Below are 12618 nucleotides of genomic sequence, written 5' to 3' on the forward strand. Positions count from 1 at the left end.
CTTTGATTATCTATAGTATTTATATATTAATAGATACGATGTGTTATTATGAAACTAATTGTATATATTACAAAATAGATGTGTTATAAGCAAACTAATTATACTCTATCACAGATCTAAGAGAAGTCGAATAATAGGGTATAGTATATCTTAACACTTTTCTCTAGCGTTAAGAGTTAATAGATCAGATGGAGTGAAGTCTAACTGTTTTATATAAGAAAATTAATTATAAGTTGATTGGATGAGAAAAATGAAAAGCAAATGGAAAATTGATTGTTTACTACACTCAACATCTTCCAAAACACTCATAATAATATTTATAACCAATTTATAGATTTTCTATACTTTATCTATTTAATATTTATCTCTACTAAAATCTTGGGTCTTACATTTTCTCTAATAATAAACATTTTCGTTTTTAAAAATTCACTTATCATGAAAAATATATATGGGTCAGACTTTCTCAACTCACTTTCTAGTTCTTTGGTAAGATCATCGGCCTTTAGAGTCCACAACACTTTAATCATATTGAATTCTCTATCTCTAAATTGTTCTCATAAACTTCTACCATCTCTAATATGACATAATACAATAGATCTTCCATTATCCAAATCTTATTAAGTTGATAAATGTGTTTTAGATCTTCAACATATTTTCTTAACTTAGATGAAAACCAGGAAAATTGGCAAGACCAGAGGGTAAAACAACCTCATATGTCACTTGACATATGTAACATCTTTAATTTTAAATAATTAAATTACTTATTTAATTTATCTTACTTAAAATATGAAAGTTAAAAAAGTTCTTTAACTCTTACTACTAAATTCATATTTTCAAAGTTGTAGATGTATTAAAATTTTCATGTTTATCCAATGAAAGTAAGTTAAGAAAATAAGTAAGTTAAACTTTAAAAAGTAGTATAAATAGAATTTTCAAAATGGGCTACCTAGTGTGACCTGGTCCGTCCCATTATGGGTTGACCACTTAGTGAGTCAATCTAATCCTGACTCACTTATTAGTGAGCCCAAAATATTCAAACCCAACCTAACTGAGCTCACCACATATTGGTAGATTAAACGGGTTGACTTGCTTAATTAAAAAAAATTACAAGTTTTTTTCTTCAATCTAACAATTCTTTAATATGTAACTAAATTTCAAAAAGTCCAACCTATTTTAAAAATTTGTTTTATCTCATTTTAGAAATAAATTAATTATTCATCTAAAAAACTAAATCATAATTCTAAATAAATTTAGATTATACCTTACTACCTTAGGAAAACAAAATGACTAATGAGAGACAAAGGTAGAAAGGGAATGGAGTGTCATGGGCTTGGCCTCTCTTCCCCAAATTTCAAAAGAAAAAAGTTTGCTTGTGCTTTTGAATGGACTATTAAGTTAAGAGTAGGATGGAGCTTTTTTTATTTTTTATGTCCGAGTTGGCTCACCAACCCGGCTCACCATAGGTTCAATCCGGGTGAGTCAGGTTTTTAGTGGGCTAGGTCCATTTTTAAACCATACTAAAATTTGCAAAAAAATTTAACTCAATCCTACTCGAACCCGTGGTGGGTTAGGTTGGTTCATAGGTTGTAACTCATTTTGACAACTCTAAATATAATGAAGTAAAGTAGAAATAACATTTAAGAAGTTTGAAAACAAATTATCACACAAATACCATCCACATAACTTTGTAATAACTTTAAGAATTTTCTAGAAATTTATTAGCATACTTTTCTAAATAATTAGTAAATTTATAATAATAATTCAAAAAATACTTTTAAAACTAAGATTTTGTGAAAGACCAAAATTTAAAAATTATTTTTTGACGAAAATACAATAAATTCCGAAAAAAATTAAAAATTAAAAATTAAAAAATATTTAAAAAATAATTAAAATAATAGTAAAACAATAATATCTTTAATAGAAATGATAAGTAAGAACTCGTATGATTTGCACCAAGCTTCTCTTTACAACGTCGATCTCGAGTAATTGCTTCATTGATTGATATTCAAATGTCTCTCTTCACTGAATTCTCTTTCTCTAAGCCAATGGTCTGCCTTAAGGAAAGATGACAAGTTTATGGCACATAAACAGGTGAATGTCAGATATATTTGTTGGGTTTCATGCAAAGAGATCAATAGTTTTTATCTAGATTTTGTTTATCTCTCTTTTAGTAAATGACTTTTCGTCCAGACCTCCCGTATGCATTGATTTGCTTGAGAGCCAATTTATATGTTTATCAAGGTGGTGCGATTTTTTCAAACTCAGCTTAAGGCTTGAAGTCAACCTTATAATTCAATTGAATGTTATTGTGTCCATCTAAAGTGTGATCTAGAGAGTTCAATGCTTCCATCTAAGTTGCACCATTAGTAGAAGATGCCCTTAATGAATCAAGGGTGACTTTGAGACTCTAAACATAGCATTCACATGATGATTTTGGGTTAACTTTATTGTAATGATAGTTCTATTTTCAGCAAAAATTTCAACATTATATGTGTTGTGGATACAATGGCTTCGAGTTGGTTGAGTGTTCTTCATCCAATAAGAAAATTGAACAAAGTGTCAACCTCCACTAAGATATAATGGACTTTGAGCATCCAATGCGCTTCGCTCATGCCAAATGTTGTAACCATATCAACATAACTTCTAGTGAGAACTTTTTTGCGGTGAATCCTAGTAGTAAATCTAGGTATGATTTGATGATAGATAGGAATGTAGAGCTTTAAGAATATTGACCAATATAATATGTCAATCAAGCTTCCTTGGTTAATAAAGACCTTTCTTACTCGCCAATTGGCTATTTTTGGTAGTCACAAAAGAATGAATAATTTGTGCAAGATCATTGAGGCAAAAGTCTTCATCTACAAACGAGATTGATGGGAAAAAGTGGCATGTCTGATGCTATAAAGATATTTTTTTTTCTCACAGAACTCGAATTGCCTCCTCTAAAAAAAAGTATAAATTGTTCCTATGACTTTACTAGGGTTTAGGTTACTATCACATGACACATATTTTTATACACATTTATAGATTTATTGTACAATAAATGCACTTTCATTATATTTTATTTTAAGTTTATAACTTATTTCTTTTCAATAATAATAAATTTCATTGTACATATTTGCTTTAATTTTGTATTTTAGTTCATATGTCATTTTCTCATTATTTTGGTCATATTTTTTTTTCTTTAGATATTTATTTTGTCTAATTCTAGTTGTATAGGATTTTAAATTTCTAAGACTTCAAAAATGGACATAGGGTTTGTTGGATTTTAAGTTATCTCCTATTTTCTATGATTTTTTTTAATGCTAAGACATATTTGTAAAAAAAATTTAAAGAAAGGCATATAAATTAGATTTTGTTTGTATTAGTTTAAACTTTTGTAATTGCACTTATGGACCTAATTAGAACCTACATTTTAGGCCCATGTTTGCTTTAGAATTTAGACCATTTAGCCTAGATGTGTTTTATAGTCATACAATAAAATCATTTACTAAATTTCATAGTTTTAGGTATTTTCTCTTCATCTTCTTTTTTATCTTTTGTCTCTTCCTCTATGAATTTCTATTGATTTTATTTTTCTCCTAATCCATGGTGAACCAACAACCAAGGATCAATTCACATAATCAAAATCAAACAAGTCAAATTGAGTTTTACACTGATAGTTTATCGCTCTAAGTTATTTCTTCTCTTGTCTAATACCAGTTTTGCTCTTCATGATTGAAAATTGTGTTTCTAATTTTAGTATCAAATTAGGAATCAATTAAATCTTGATTTAATGATTAAATATGAATTCAATGATACTTTGATTTGATTCGTATAATCAATTTAATTGATTAACTAAATCAGTTAATTATTCAAACTTGGATTTATATCTTTAGAGAACTATGATAAGAGAAATGTTTGATTCTTGGATTGATCTATTTTCTCTACTCTTGTTCATCATGTTGTGTCCAGCCTTCCTGGTGAATTTCTCTTTCAAGATCTTGAAACAACCACAAAATTCTCCACCATCACCATTCCACATCCTCTCATCCTCGAAATCATCTGACTTTCCCTTTATGTACAAAATGTCCTAGGGCGCCAAACTTGAAAATATTTTCTATTAAGTCACGTACTTTATAGGCAAAGTCCTACTAGGAGTCCATGCATCAACATAGTTGGATGGAGGTTCAAAATGCTGAGTGGAATGATTTTTCAAAGTGACCCATGTACTACCTGAGTGGTTCAGCCTCCCATTGTATGACATTGTGGAGGGAAGACGAGTTTGCAATTATGAGTTTGCTAATCCATCACATTTCTCGGTAGTAGGCCACTTTCATTTTTGAGGAAATGGTTCATTCATAATGTTTAGGGTAAAAGGATGAAAACCATTGATATTTTATTCCATTGATTCCTTCAATGGGGTGTTGGAATAACCTTAAGAGCTTGTTGTTGATCACATGCCTGCTACTCCCTTCGTGATACACGAGTCATGAGTCTGATTTGGCTTTTGGTGCTTAATATTTGTTTTGTCTATGAATCAAATTTGGTTGTTAATGTAAAGTTGTTGTGTCTAAACCTTCGCTTCCCACTTTTAGGCATTGTGAATTAGTTGTCCCCTTTTCTTGGCAAGTTGTTTTTTCATCGAGGTGCGACATAACTCACTTACATACTTAGTGTGTTGGGTTTCATCCTACAAACTTTGCCCAAATCTATGTGTTTCAATGTTGTGTGAGTATCGCTAGTTTCTTATGGAGAAATTTTAACTCGACTTGATGTTGCATGAGCTTCATTTTCTTATTAAACTTGGCCTAGATTTCCTCCTTCATGCCAACTATCATATTTTGGAGGTTCTTCATACTTTTTCAAGATGACTCTCTTTGTGTGCTTTTAGTGCAATGACGATTAAAGAAGTCCATCTCTAGATTTGACAAGAAAGAATAACAATTATGCTCTTGATTGTAAGACTTGTAGCTTAGGAAGAGGTAACAATTATGTTCTTACTAGAAAGGAGTGTTGTTATTTCGGGGTGAAAAGTATAAGTTCCTTAGGAGGTGAGCTTTGGGATGAGTTCACCAAGCTTTTAAAAAAGACCAAGGAGAGATCTATATAAAGAAGATCTTCTGGTGCCCCAAATTTCTTTGGACCTAATTGGTTTCCTACTAGTCTAAAAATCAAACTCTGGTTGTAAGTTTTAGTGTTGAAGTCAAATATAAAAGTATAGCTATTACTGCCTATGAAATTCTATGGTTACAATCACTTCTCAAGAAACTCCACATAGAAGTAATTTTTTGTGATGATAAAAGAATTGTTGCTCTAAATTATAATTAAGTCTTGCATTCTTGAAAAATCATATGGAGCTTCATATTTTTATTCGAGAGAAAGTCCTTAATCCCTCCTTGTTATCCACAAATCCTTATTGATCAAGTTGTTGATATTCTCACCAAACTCCTCTCTCAAACTCAATTTTGCTTTTTGTGTGACAAACTCAATGTTATTGATTATTTTTAAGGGTTAAATATGTTTCTAGTCCTTCAATTTTTAGTCAAAATTGGAATTAGTCCCTCTTGGAAACCTTGAACCAATTTAGTCTTCCAACTATGTAAATGCGTGGATTTAGTCTTTTTAACAAAATTTTAATAAGTTTATATGATGCTTCAAACACATTTCACTATAATATTTTAGTTTTTTTACATTGTTTGACATATGTTCGCTACAATGTTAGTTGAGAAACGTGTTTGAAATGTCAAAAAAACTTTAAAAAAATTAGTTTAAAGAACTAAATTCACGCATTTTTAAAGATAAGAGACTAAATTGGTTCAAGGTTTCTAAGAAGGACTAATTCCAATTTTCAATGAAAGACAAAAAATATATTTAACTCTATTTTTAATAGTCTTGAGTTTGAGGGGAACTATTAGGGTTTTTTTTTTTTGTTTTTTTTTTATTTGATTATGTTTTGTATACGTGTTGTCTTTCTGTTAGATTTTTTTATGTAATTTTGTTGGAAAAGAATGATGCATGCTATATACATAATACTTTAGCTAGTGCTACGTAACTATAATATATATATATATATATATATATATATATATATATATATATATATATATATATATATATATAAAATTTACTAATGAAATATCAAAATATTTTTTAAAGTATATTTTGTTTGGTACTCAATATTAAACAAATGTTTAACTTATATTAAATTCTTATCTATTTAATGTATAAATAAATGCTGATAAAAAATAGCAATTTAAGATGAAAATTGCGAACTATTATTGTGTTACATATATGTATATATGTTTATATATATTTATATAATGATCCTATAGTATAGAATAAGTATTTTGTAAGTATGATATATATATATATATATATATATATATATATATAATATGTATTTTTTTCTTAATTATGTTTTCTTTAAAATGAACGAGTTTTAATTATTTTTTCTTATAAAATTTGTAATTATTATTTTTAATTAAAGTTGACTTGTAACAAGGAAGAACACTATCTTTTAGTTGTTACTTTATTCGCAAAAACATGTTTATGGATTCGTATGAAACTGAACTCAAACCTTTCAAATAAAATGCTGGTTTCCAGAACTTGGAAAAAAAATGTGATAAAAAAAAAACATTATAAATGTAATATTTGTTTTGGAATGCCCATTTGGCATTTTCAGGCTTGGTTGCGTTGAAGAGTGAGTAGGGAAGCCACACAGCGAGTTGTTGACTCGGAGATTTTGTTTTGGATGAGTTGTAATAACATTATCCAATGGAATGGGATATGGTTGACAAGTGGCAGAATCCCAGTGGTGGAGACGATTGATGCACATTTCTGGGGATCAGATAATTCGCCAAACTAAACATTCATCTTCATTCAAAACTTGAGATCACCAAAAGTATAGAGACAACCTAAGTTACACAAAACACAGAAGAAGATGGCATCAGCAGCATCTGGGTTTGTGTTGTCTTTTAATGTTGCAGCTGCCACCACAAACTCATCCCCTTCAAGGGTCATGTTCCCCTCAAAGAACAGTGCTTCTAGGCTTGTTGTAAGGGCTTCAGATGAGGCTGCACCCGCACCTGCAACCGCCACTCCCCCTCCTGAAGCTGAAGCAAAGCCAAAGCCACCACCTATTGGCCCCAAGAGAGGTGCTAAGGTCAGTTACCTGCTATTCCTCATCTTTTGCTAACTCACTTTCAACCTTTGAACATCACCCTTACTTCTTCATTTTTCTCAATATACCCTACCATCCCTCTACAATTGGATTCATAACACTGAAAAATGTTTCTTATTTCGCCAATATCTATGAACTCGTTGTATTTCCATTTTCTTTCTTGCTAGCAGAGATTTATATAGTGATTTTGGATTTTCTGAAACTATACAGACTAGTCTGTGTTATCTGGTTCAACTCTAAGCTACCCTTAGTGTAGTATCGATGTAGTTTCTTGTTGAAAATACATATGCTGATAAAAAAAAAAGGAGGAACATGGTAGCATCATATTCTTGAGCATATGAAATGAGATCTTCACAATTCTATAATTTTCAATAAATTTTCTGTTGGGAGTAAGTTGTAGCATTTATCTTGAAACTATGTAGGAACAAGGACACCGATGAATCTTGCTAGTTGTATTCATTGGAGACTATGTGATTAATTAAATAGTTTTAAAGTTAAAATTTGTGTCGACCAAGTTGTGAAGCAAGAGGGTTAGTTTATAATTTTTGTTTGCAATGAACAGGTGAAGATTCTTAGGAAGGAATCGTATTGGTACAAAGGAACTGGATCAGTTGTTGCTGTTGATCAGGTTATAACTCCTAAACTCACTCCAAGACAGTGATTCCCTCTCAAATTTGTAGCATTACATGCATTATGCAAACCCAATTGATATTTGATTGGTTTGTGCTTGTTGTGCAGGACCCCAAGACTCGCTACCCTGTTGTGGTTCGATTCAACAAAGTGAACTATGCCAATGTATCAACAAACAACTATGCTTTGGATGAGATCGTGGAAGTTGAATGAGTCCAATTTAATTGTAATTTTGATGCCTGTCTTGTTATCGCTGTTGCTAGTCTAAGGTTTTATCATGTCACAAAACAAAAAAATCTGTATCATATTCTCTCTCATATCTACCCCTTGATCTCTATTCTCTGTGAACAACATTCTATGTGGAGCTGCTCATAATCTTCCACTACCCAGATTCTTATTTTATTGAAATCAGCAATTAGTTTTGTTGGAGCCATCGCTTTATAGCCACATTACAACTACTAAAATTGGCTTCAAAATGAAAGTGAATTACTTACTACTATCCATGCACGTGCTCGAGTTTGATCTGACTATAACCAACTTAATTTGATTTTTCTGACTTTTTTTTTGTCACGTCTTAAAGTAAAGTAGAAAACACCAGGTTTTGCAGCTCATGGGGAGGTTGAAAGAAAAGATGAGAGAATAAATAGAGTGAATGAAATATTTGCAGGGAAGATCAAATAAGTTCACATGTGAACGTACACCAAGGCAGTTCTTTTTAACTACAATTAACCTGACTGTGCTGTGTTTTTCTAGTGCTTTCAACCTAAATGCTTACCAGTTTATGCCTTTTGGTATGAAAAATAAACTCAGAAAACACCTTGTAAAGAGTTTGAGGCTGATAGATAGAGTATATAGGAATGCAATATTGTTGTCAAAATACTAAAAAATCGATCACAACACGTATATAGACTGTAATACCAAATACTACAATACAACTAACAACTTCTCATTGTATTCTGTCATCTCAGAATTAACCACCTCCAAACAAAACTCAGTTATAAAGTCTCAATCATATTTAGCGTGTAATAATAAGATCAATTTAAAAAGAATACATCAAAAACCAAATCATAAAAGTTTAATAGAATGTCCACTATAGGGAAACAAAACCAGGAAAAGGAAATGAAGAACAAGAGGGGTGCACTATTTTGTTTTGTGGGGAGGGGGAAATGAGAGATGAACCTTCAAAAGTAGAAAAACAAAAACACTAGTCCTTTTAAAGAACTCTACCATCCATGCCATCTAGTAGACCAGTCCACATTCCCTTCACTGATGGTAGTTGTGCAACCAAAGCATTCCAAGGAGGATAACCAACACCACTACCACGAACACGACCATCCATGCGTAGAGATAGATACCTGTACAATGCAACAAAATGCTTAAGATCTCCTGCAATGTTCACTCTAACACATCCATCACAAAATAAAGATGGCTTTTAATTAGAGTATCTAAACCATATAAAATGACTGCACAATTTCACCTCAAAACTATAACCTCATGAATGTGAAACTTTTCATTTTAAAGGGAAAGATGTCAATGATCTTTTGCTCTAACATGGATAGTACTTACACCGGAGAATCAGAAGGTACACCAGCTAACTTCTTTTGCTCATCTAACCACCTATTGACAAATACAGGAACAGTTTTTAGAAAAGCAGACAAAGCAAATTGAATAGCATTTTCATTTTTCATTCTTGAAAAAGTAATAGGAAAGAAAGATGTTAAGCTTTTTATGATCCTCATAGCCATACTCAGACCACTCATTGATGTAAACTGGAGCCAGTTGCCATAGTCTCTTCCTTCTTGTGGCAAGTTCCCCAGTCTCCTCAAACTCAAAAGCAGGTGAATTTCCATCTGTTACTAAGGGCACAACAAGCACACCTCTGTCCAAAAGGCTTTCAGTGAAAGGTTCACTGCGCTTAAAAGACTCAGTTACAAAGGATGCAGGGCCAGCACATATGACAAGACGAGCAATCCCTCTCAAGGAACTCATAGGAATGATCTTCTTCTCATCCACACGGAGCTTAAGGTTTGATAAGCTTTCCTCTCTTGAGAGGCGCGCCACCTGTGCATTCTTTGCCTTGTTCTCTCTGAAGTACAAGAAAGCAAATAAAGACGCTGCTGCAATGTCAATGGCAAGGCCCTTCAGAATTTCAGGGACTTCAGTTGCTCTTGATGAGTTAGCAAGTGCTCCAATTAGTTGTGTGATTGCTATGAATGCCCCCAGAGAACCACTTGCAACAAAAGCAATATAAAAGAACATCCTAACAGACCGAAAAGGTGAGAGAACCTCGCTCCTTATCTTGGCTGTAGAGCTGAAGAACAAATATGATTAATGATTGATTGATGAAGCATCACTGGCTAATACAACCTGATGAAAGAAGCATCGCATAAAGAGGAAAAACCATAAGAAAAGAAGAAAATTGAGTGAACTCTGCATTCATTTGAGAGGTTTGCCAAAACAAAATAACCATGCAAAATTGCTGACAGAAAGATCTTGAATAGCATGTCTCGTGACAAATCTAAGACGTTTTTCACATTTTGTAAGAAGCTAATTGTTCCAACCTCAAGTGACCTCAATAATCTCGGGAAACAGTGATTGACATTCATCTTAACGGACTTGAGATCAGAACACTAATAATATAACTTCTACCTTCCATCATGATTTCTTGTTTCTCAACAAGTTTCTAAGCATACTATTATAAACACTTTCTTCAAGTAATGTTCCTTATAAACACTCCATATAAAAGCCTAAAATATGTTTATAAATATGTTTATAAGGCAAAGATCCAAGGTAAACTATATCTGTGTGATCCTAATGTTGCTTTTTCAAGCTTCACTACCAGAAATTCCAAGCATACATGAATAGGTGAAACTGTGAACTTATTTGTAACCACTAAATTCCATTATTGGCATTACTTCTCATGATCCATTCGTCCACACACACAAACACACACATATATATCTATAGAAGAAAATGAATTATGTTTAAAAAATATTTTGTATGATCATGCCTTGCAAATATACACATCCTGATTACAATTAAATTACCAGAACAATCAATATACCTTAATGTAACTAGTCACTGCTTCTCAATAACACGTTTTGCAATTGCAACATTATTTTATCTGTTTATCTCTATGTATCACATCAATTATCTTGCCACACACTTCCTTTCTATTCTTCTAAACTCTCTCTTTTGTTCCATATATATAGAAAAAAATATATAAATACAATTTCTATTATGAGCCATAGACCATTTGAAAATTGGAATTTCTGTTTTTAACAAAATTTTAACATTTGATTCTCTATGGGTAGCTTGGTCCATATGATGTAAAAGAAGTGAGAGAAAGAGGAAAAAAAGGGTACCTAATATCTGATGAAGGGGATGGTTTATTGGCAGCTGAACAAACAACAGTGGCAAAGGAAGAAGAAACCCTTTGGTCTGAGAAAGACAGAGTGTGTCCATAGCCAAGACTTCGGCCACAGAACACAAAATTGGTACGATGATTGGTGATGAGGTTGTTTAGGGGTTGTGTGGTGAGAGTGAGAGACATAGTGTTGGAGTTAGGAGTCACTGAACCGAACGTTATAGCCATTGTTCGGTTCGTAACTTAGTGAAAAAAAGATTTGATTGAGTTTGCCATGAGAAGTTTCATTGCAGCTGAACCAGCTCATCTTCTTATTTGGTTGATTCTGGTATTGCCACGCTTACCCCAACACCCAACCCATAATTATTACTATTTTGGAAACAATAAAACAACAATGTAAAAGGAAATTGCTTTTTTAAGATTAAAAATATCATTATCCTTAAAAATATGTTTAAGAATAACATGGCAGTTTTTTTAATTTTGTTTATATTTTTTAATTTGTATTTTACTTTTTTTTTTTACAAAATTTAACCTTTACATGATTTCTTTTATGGTGTTGTTACTTTTAAATATTAAATATTAACATTTATACTAATATTTAATAAAATTGTATACACCATTTTTTATCATAATTTAATTTATGTTATAATAAAGTTTTAATAACCGTTTTTCTAATTGGTTATAATATATGATTCATGAATACTTTTTTTTAATATGGTTGTGTGTATCGGAGATCACATGTATGGAATACGTCCATACATTTATTTTGAAAATAATATGATACAATATGCATATTTAAAAATATACAATAAATCTTAAAGACATGGTAAATTTATGATTTTTTTGTGTGAATAGAAATTAAAATACAATGTATAAAGTTGTCAACATAAAAAATTATAAATTATTGTCATTTAAAGTACTATTGCTTTATAAATTTGATACTTCATTGTTAAGTATTGGTAAAATATCCTAAAGTATCATATACATATATGTGTCGAATACGAATACGTGATCTAAATTGAAGTATCAGTGCATCACATATAATTGTTTTCTAATATTTAAATACGAAAAATTGATGATGATAAAAAAAAGGGTTAAATATGTTTTTGGTCCCTCAAGTTTTAGTGAAATTTGGAATTGGTCTCTTTTCGAAACTTTTGACCAATTTAGTCATTCGTATTTAGAAATGTATGAATTTAGTCCTTTTAACTAGATTTTGTTAAGTTTATATAATATTTCAAGCACATTCCATGATAGTATTTAAATTGTTGACATCGTTTAACCCATTTTCGCTTATAGGATGGTTTACTTGATATATGTGCTCTGTCCAACAGTCAAGCTTCATGCATTTGATGCAAACAAAAGAGTGTCCATAGTGAATGATCAAGGCTTTGGATTTGGGGAGCATCAAATGCATGAAGCTTGGCTACTAGACAAATAACATATATCAAGTAAAATA

At 31.4% G+C, this 12618-nt stretch overlaps 2 protein-coding genes across 3 annotated transcripts; one reads left to right on the forward strand and one right to left on the reverse strand.

Moving 5' to 3' along the window:
- The first annotated feature begins 6852 nt into the window (after positions 1-6852).
- Positions 6853-8221, forward strand: LOC114189871 (photosystem I reaction center subunit IV, chloroplastic-like). The gene is made up of 3 exons (XM_028078592.2): positions 6853-7144; positions 7725-7790; positions 7901-8221. Exons 1-3 carry the CDS (start codon positions 6923-6925, stop codon positions 8003-8005), a joined length of 393 nt encoding a protein of 130 aa, XP_027934393.1. The 5' UTR covers positions 6853-6922; the 3' UTR covers positions 8006-8221.
- Positions 8222-8783: 562 nt separating this feature from the next.
- On the reverse strand, positions 8784-11492 carry LOC114190437 (LOW PSII ACCUMULATION-like protein). Of its 2 annotated transcripts, none has more exons than XM_028079322.2 (4): positions 11158-11492; positions 9546-10103; positions 9359-9409; positions 8784-9147 (listed from the first exon to the last, which is right to left on the reverse strand). In XM_028079322.2, the coding sequence occupies exons 1-4, from the start codon at positions 11385-11387 to the stop codon at positions 9006-9008; spliced, it is 981 nt and encodes a 326-aa protein (XP_027935123.1). In that variant the 5' UTR covers positions 11388-11492; the 3' UTR covers positions 8784-9005. The 2 variants fall into 2 exon arrangements, with proteins under 2 accessions (XP_027935123.1, XP_027935122.1); XM_028079321.2 differs by having other exon boundaries at positions 9540-10103; positions 11158-11489.
- Between the last annotated feature and the right edge of the window lie 1126 nt (positions 11493-12618).

This window comes from Vigna unguiculata, chromosome 7 (assembly GCF_037176805.1).
Source record: "Vigna unguiculata cultivar grain cowpea cultivar isolate G323 ecotype 2 chromosome 7, ASM3717680v1, whole genome shotgun sequence".
Lineage (NCBI taxonomy): Eukaryota > Viridiplantae > Streptophyta > Magnoliopsida > Fabales > Fabaceae > Vigna > Vigna unguiculata.

Coding starts and splice junctions, on each gene's coding strand:
- LOC114190437 (XM_028079321.2), bottom strand. CDS start 11,387: ATGGCTATAACGTTCGGTTCAGTGACTCCTAACTCCAACACTATGTCT. Junction 10,104..11,157: donor TCCCCTTCATCAGATATTAG/GTACCCTTTTTT, acceptor TTTGTTCTTCAG/CTCTACAGCCAAGATAAGGA. Junction 9,148..9,358: donor GTACCTTCTGATTCTCCGGT/GTAAGTACTATC, acceptor TGCATTGTACAG/GTATCTATCTCTACGCATGG.
- LOC114189871 (XM_028078592.2), top strand. CDS start 6,923: ATGGCATCAGCAGCATCTGGGTTTGTGTTGTCTTTTAATGTTGCAGCT. Junction 7,145..7,724: donor GCCCCAAGAGAGGTGCTAAG/GTCAGTTACCTG, acceptor TGCAATGAACAG/GTGAAGATTCTTAGGAAGGA. Junction 7,791..7,900: donor CAGTTGTTGCTGTTGATCAG/GTTATAACTCCT, acceptor CTTGTTGTGCAG/GACCCCAAGACTCGCTACCC.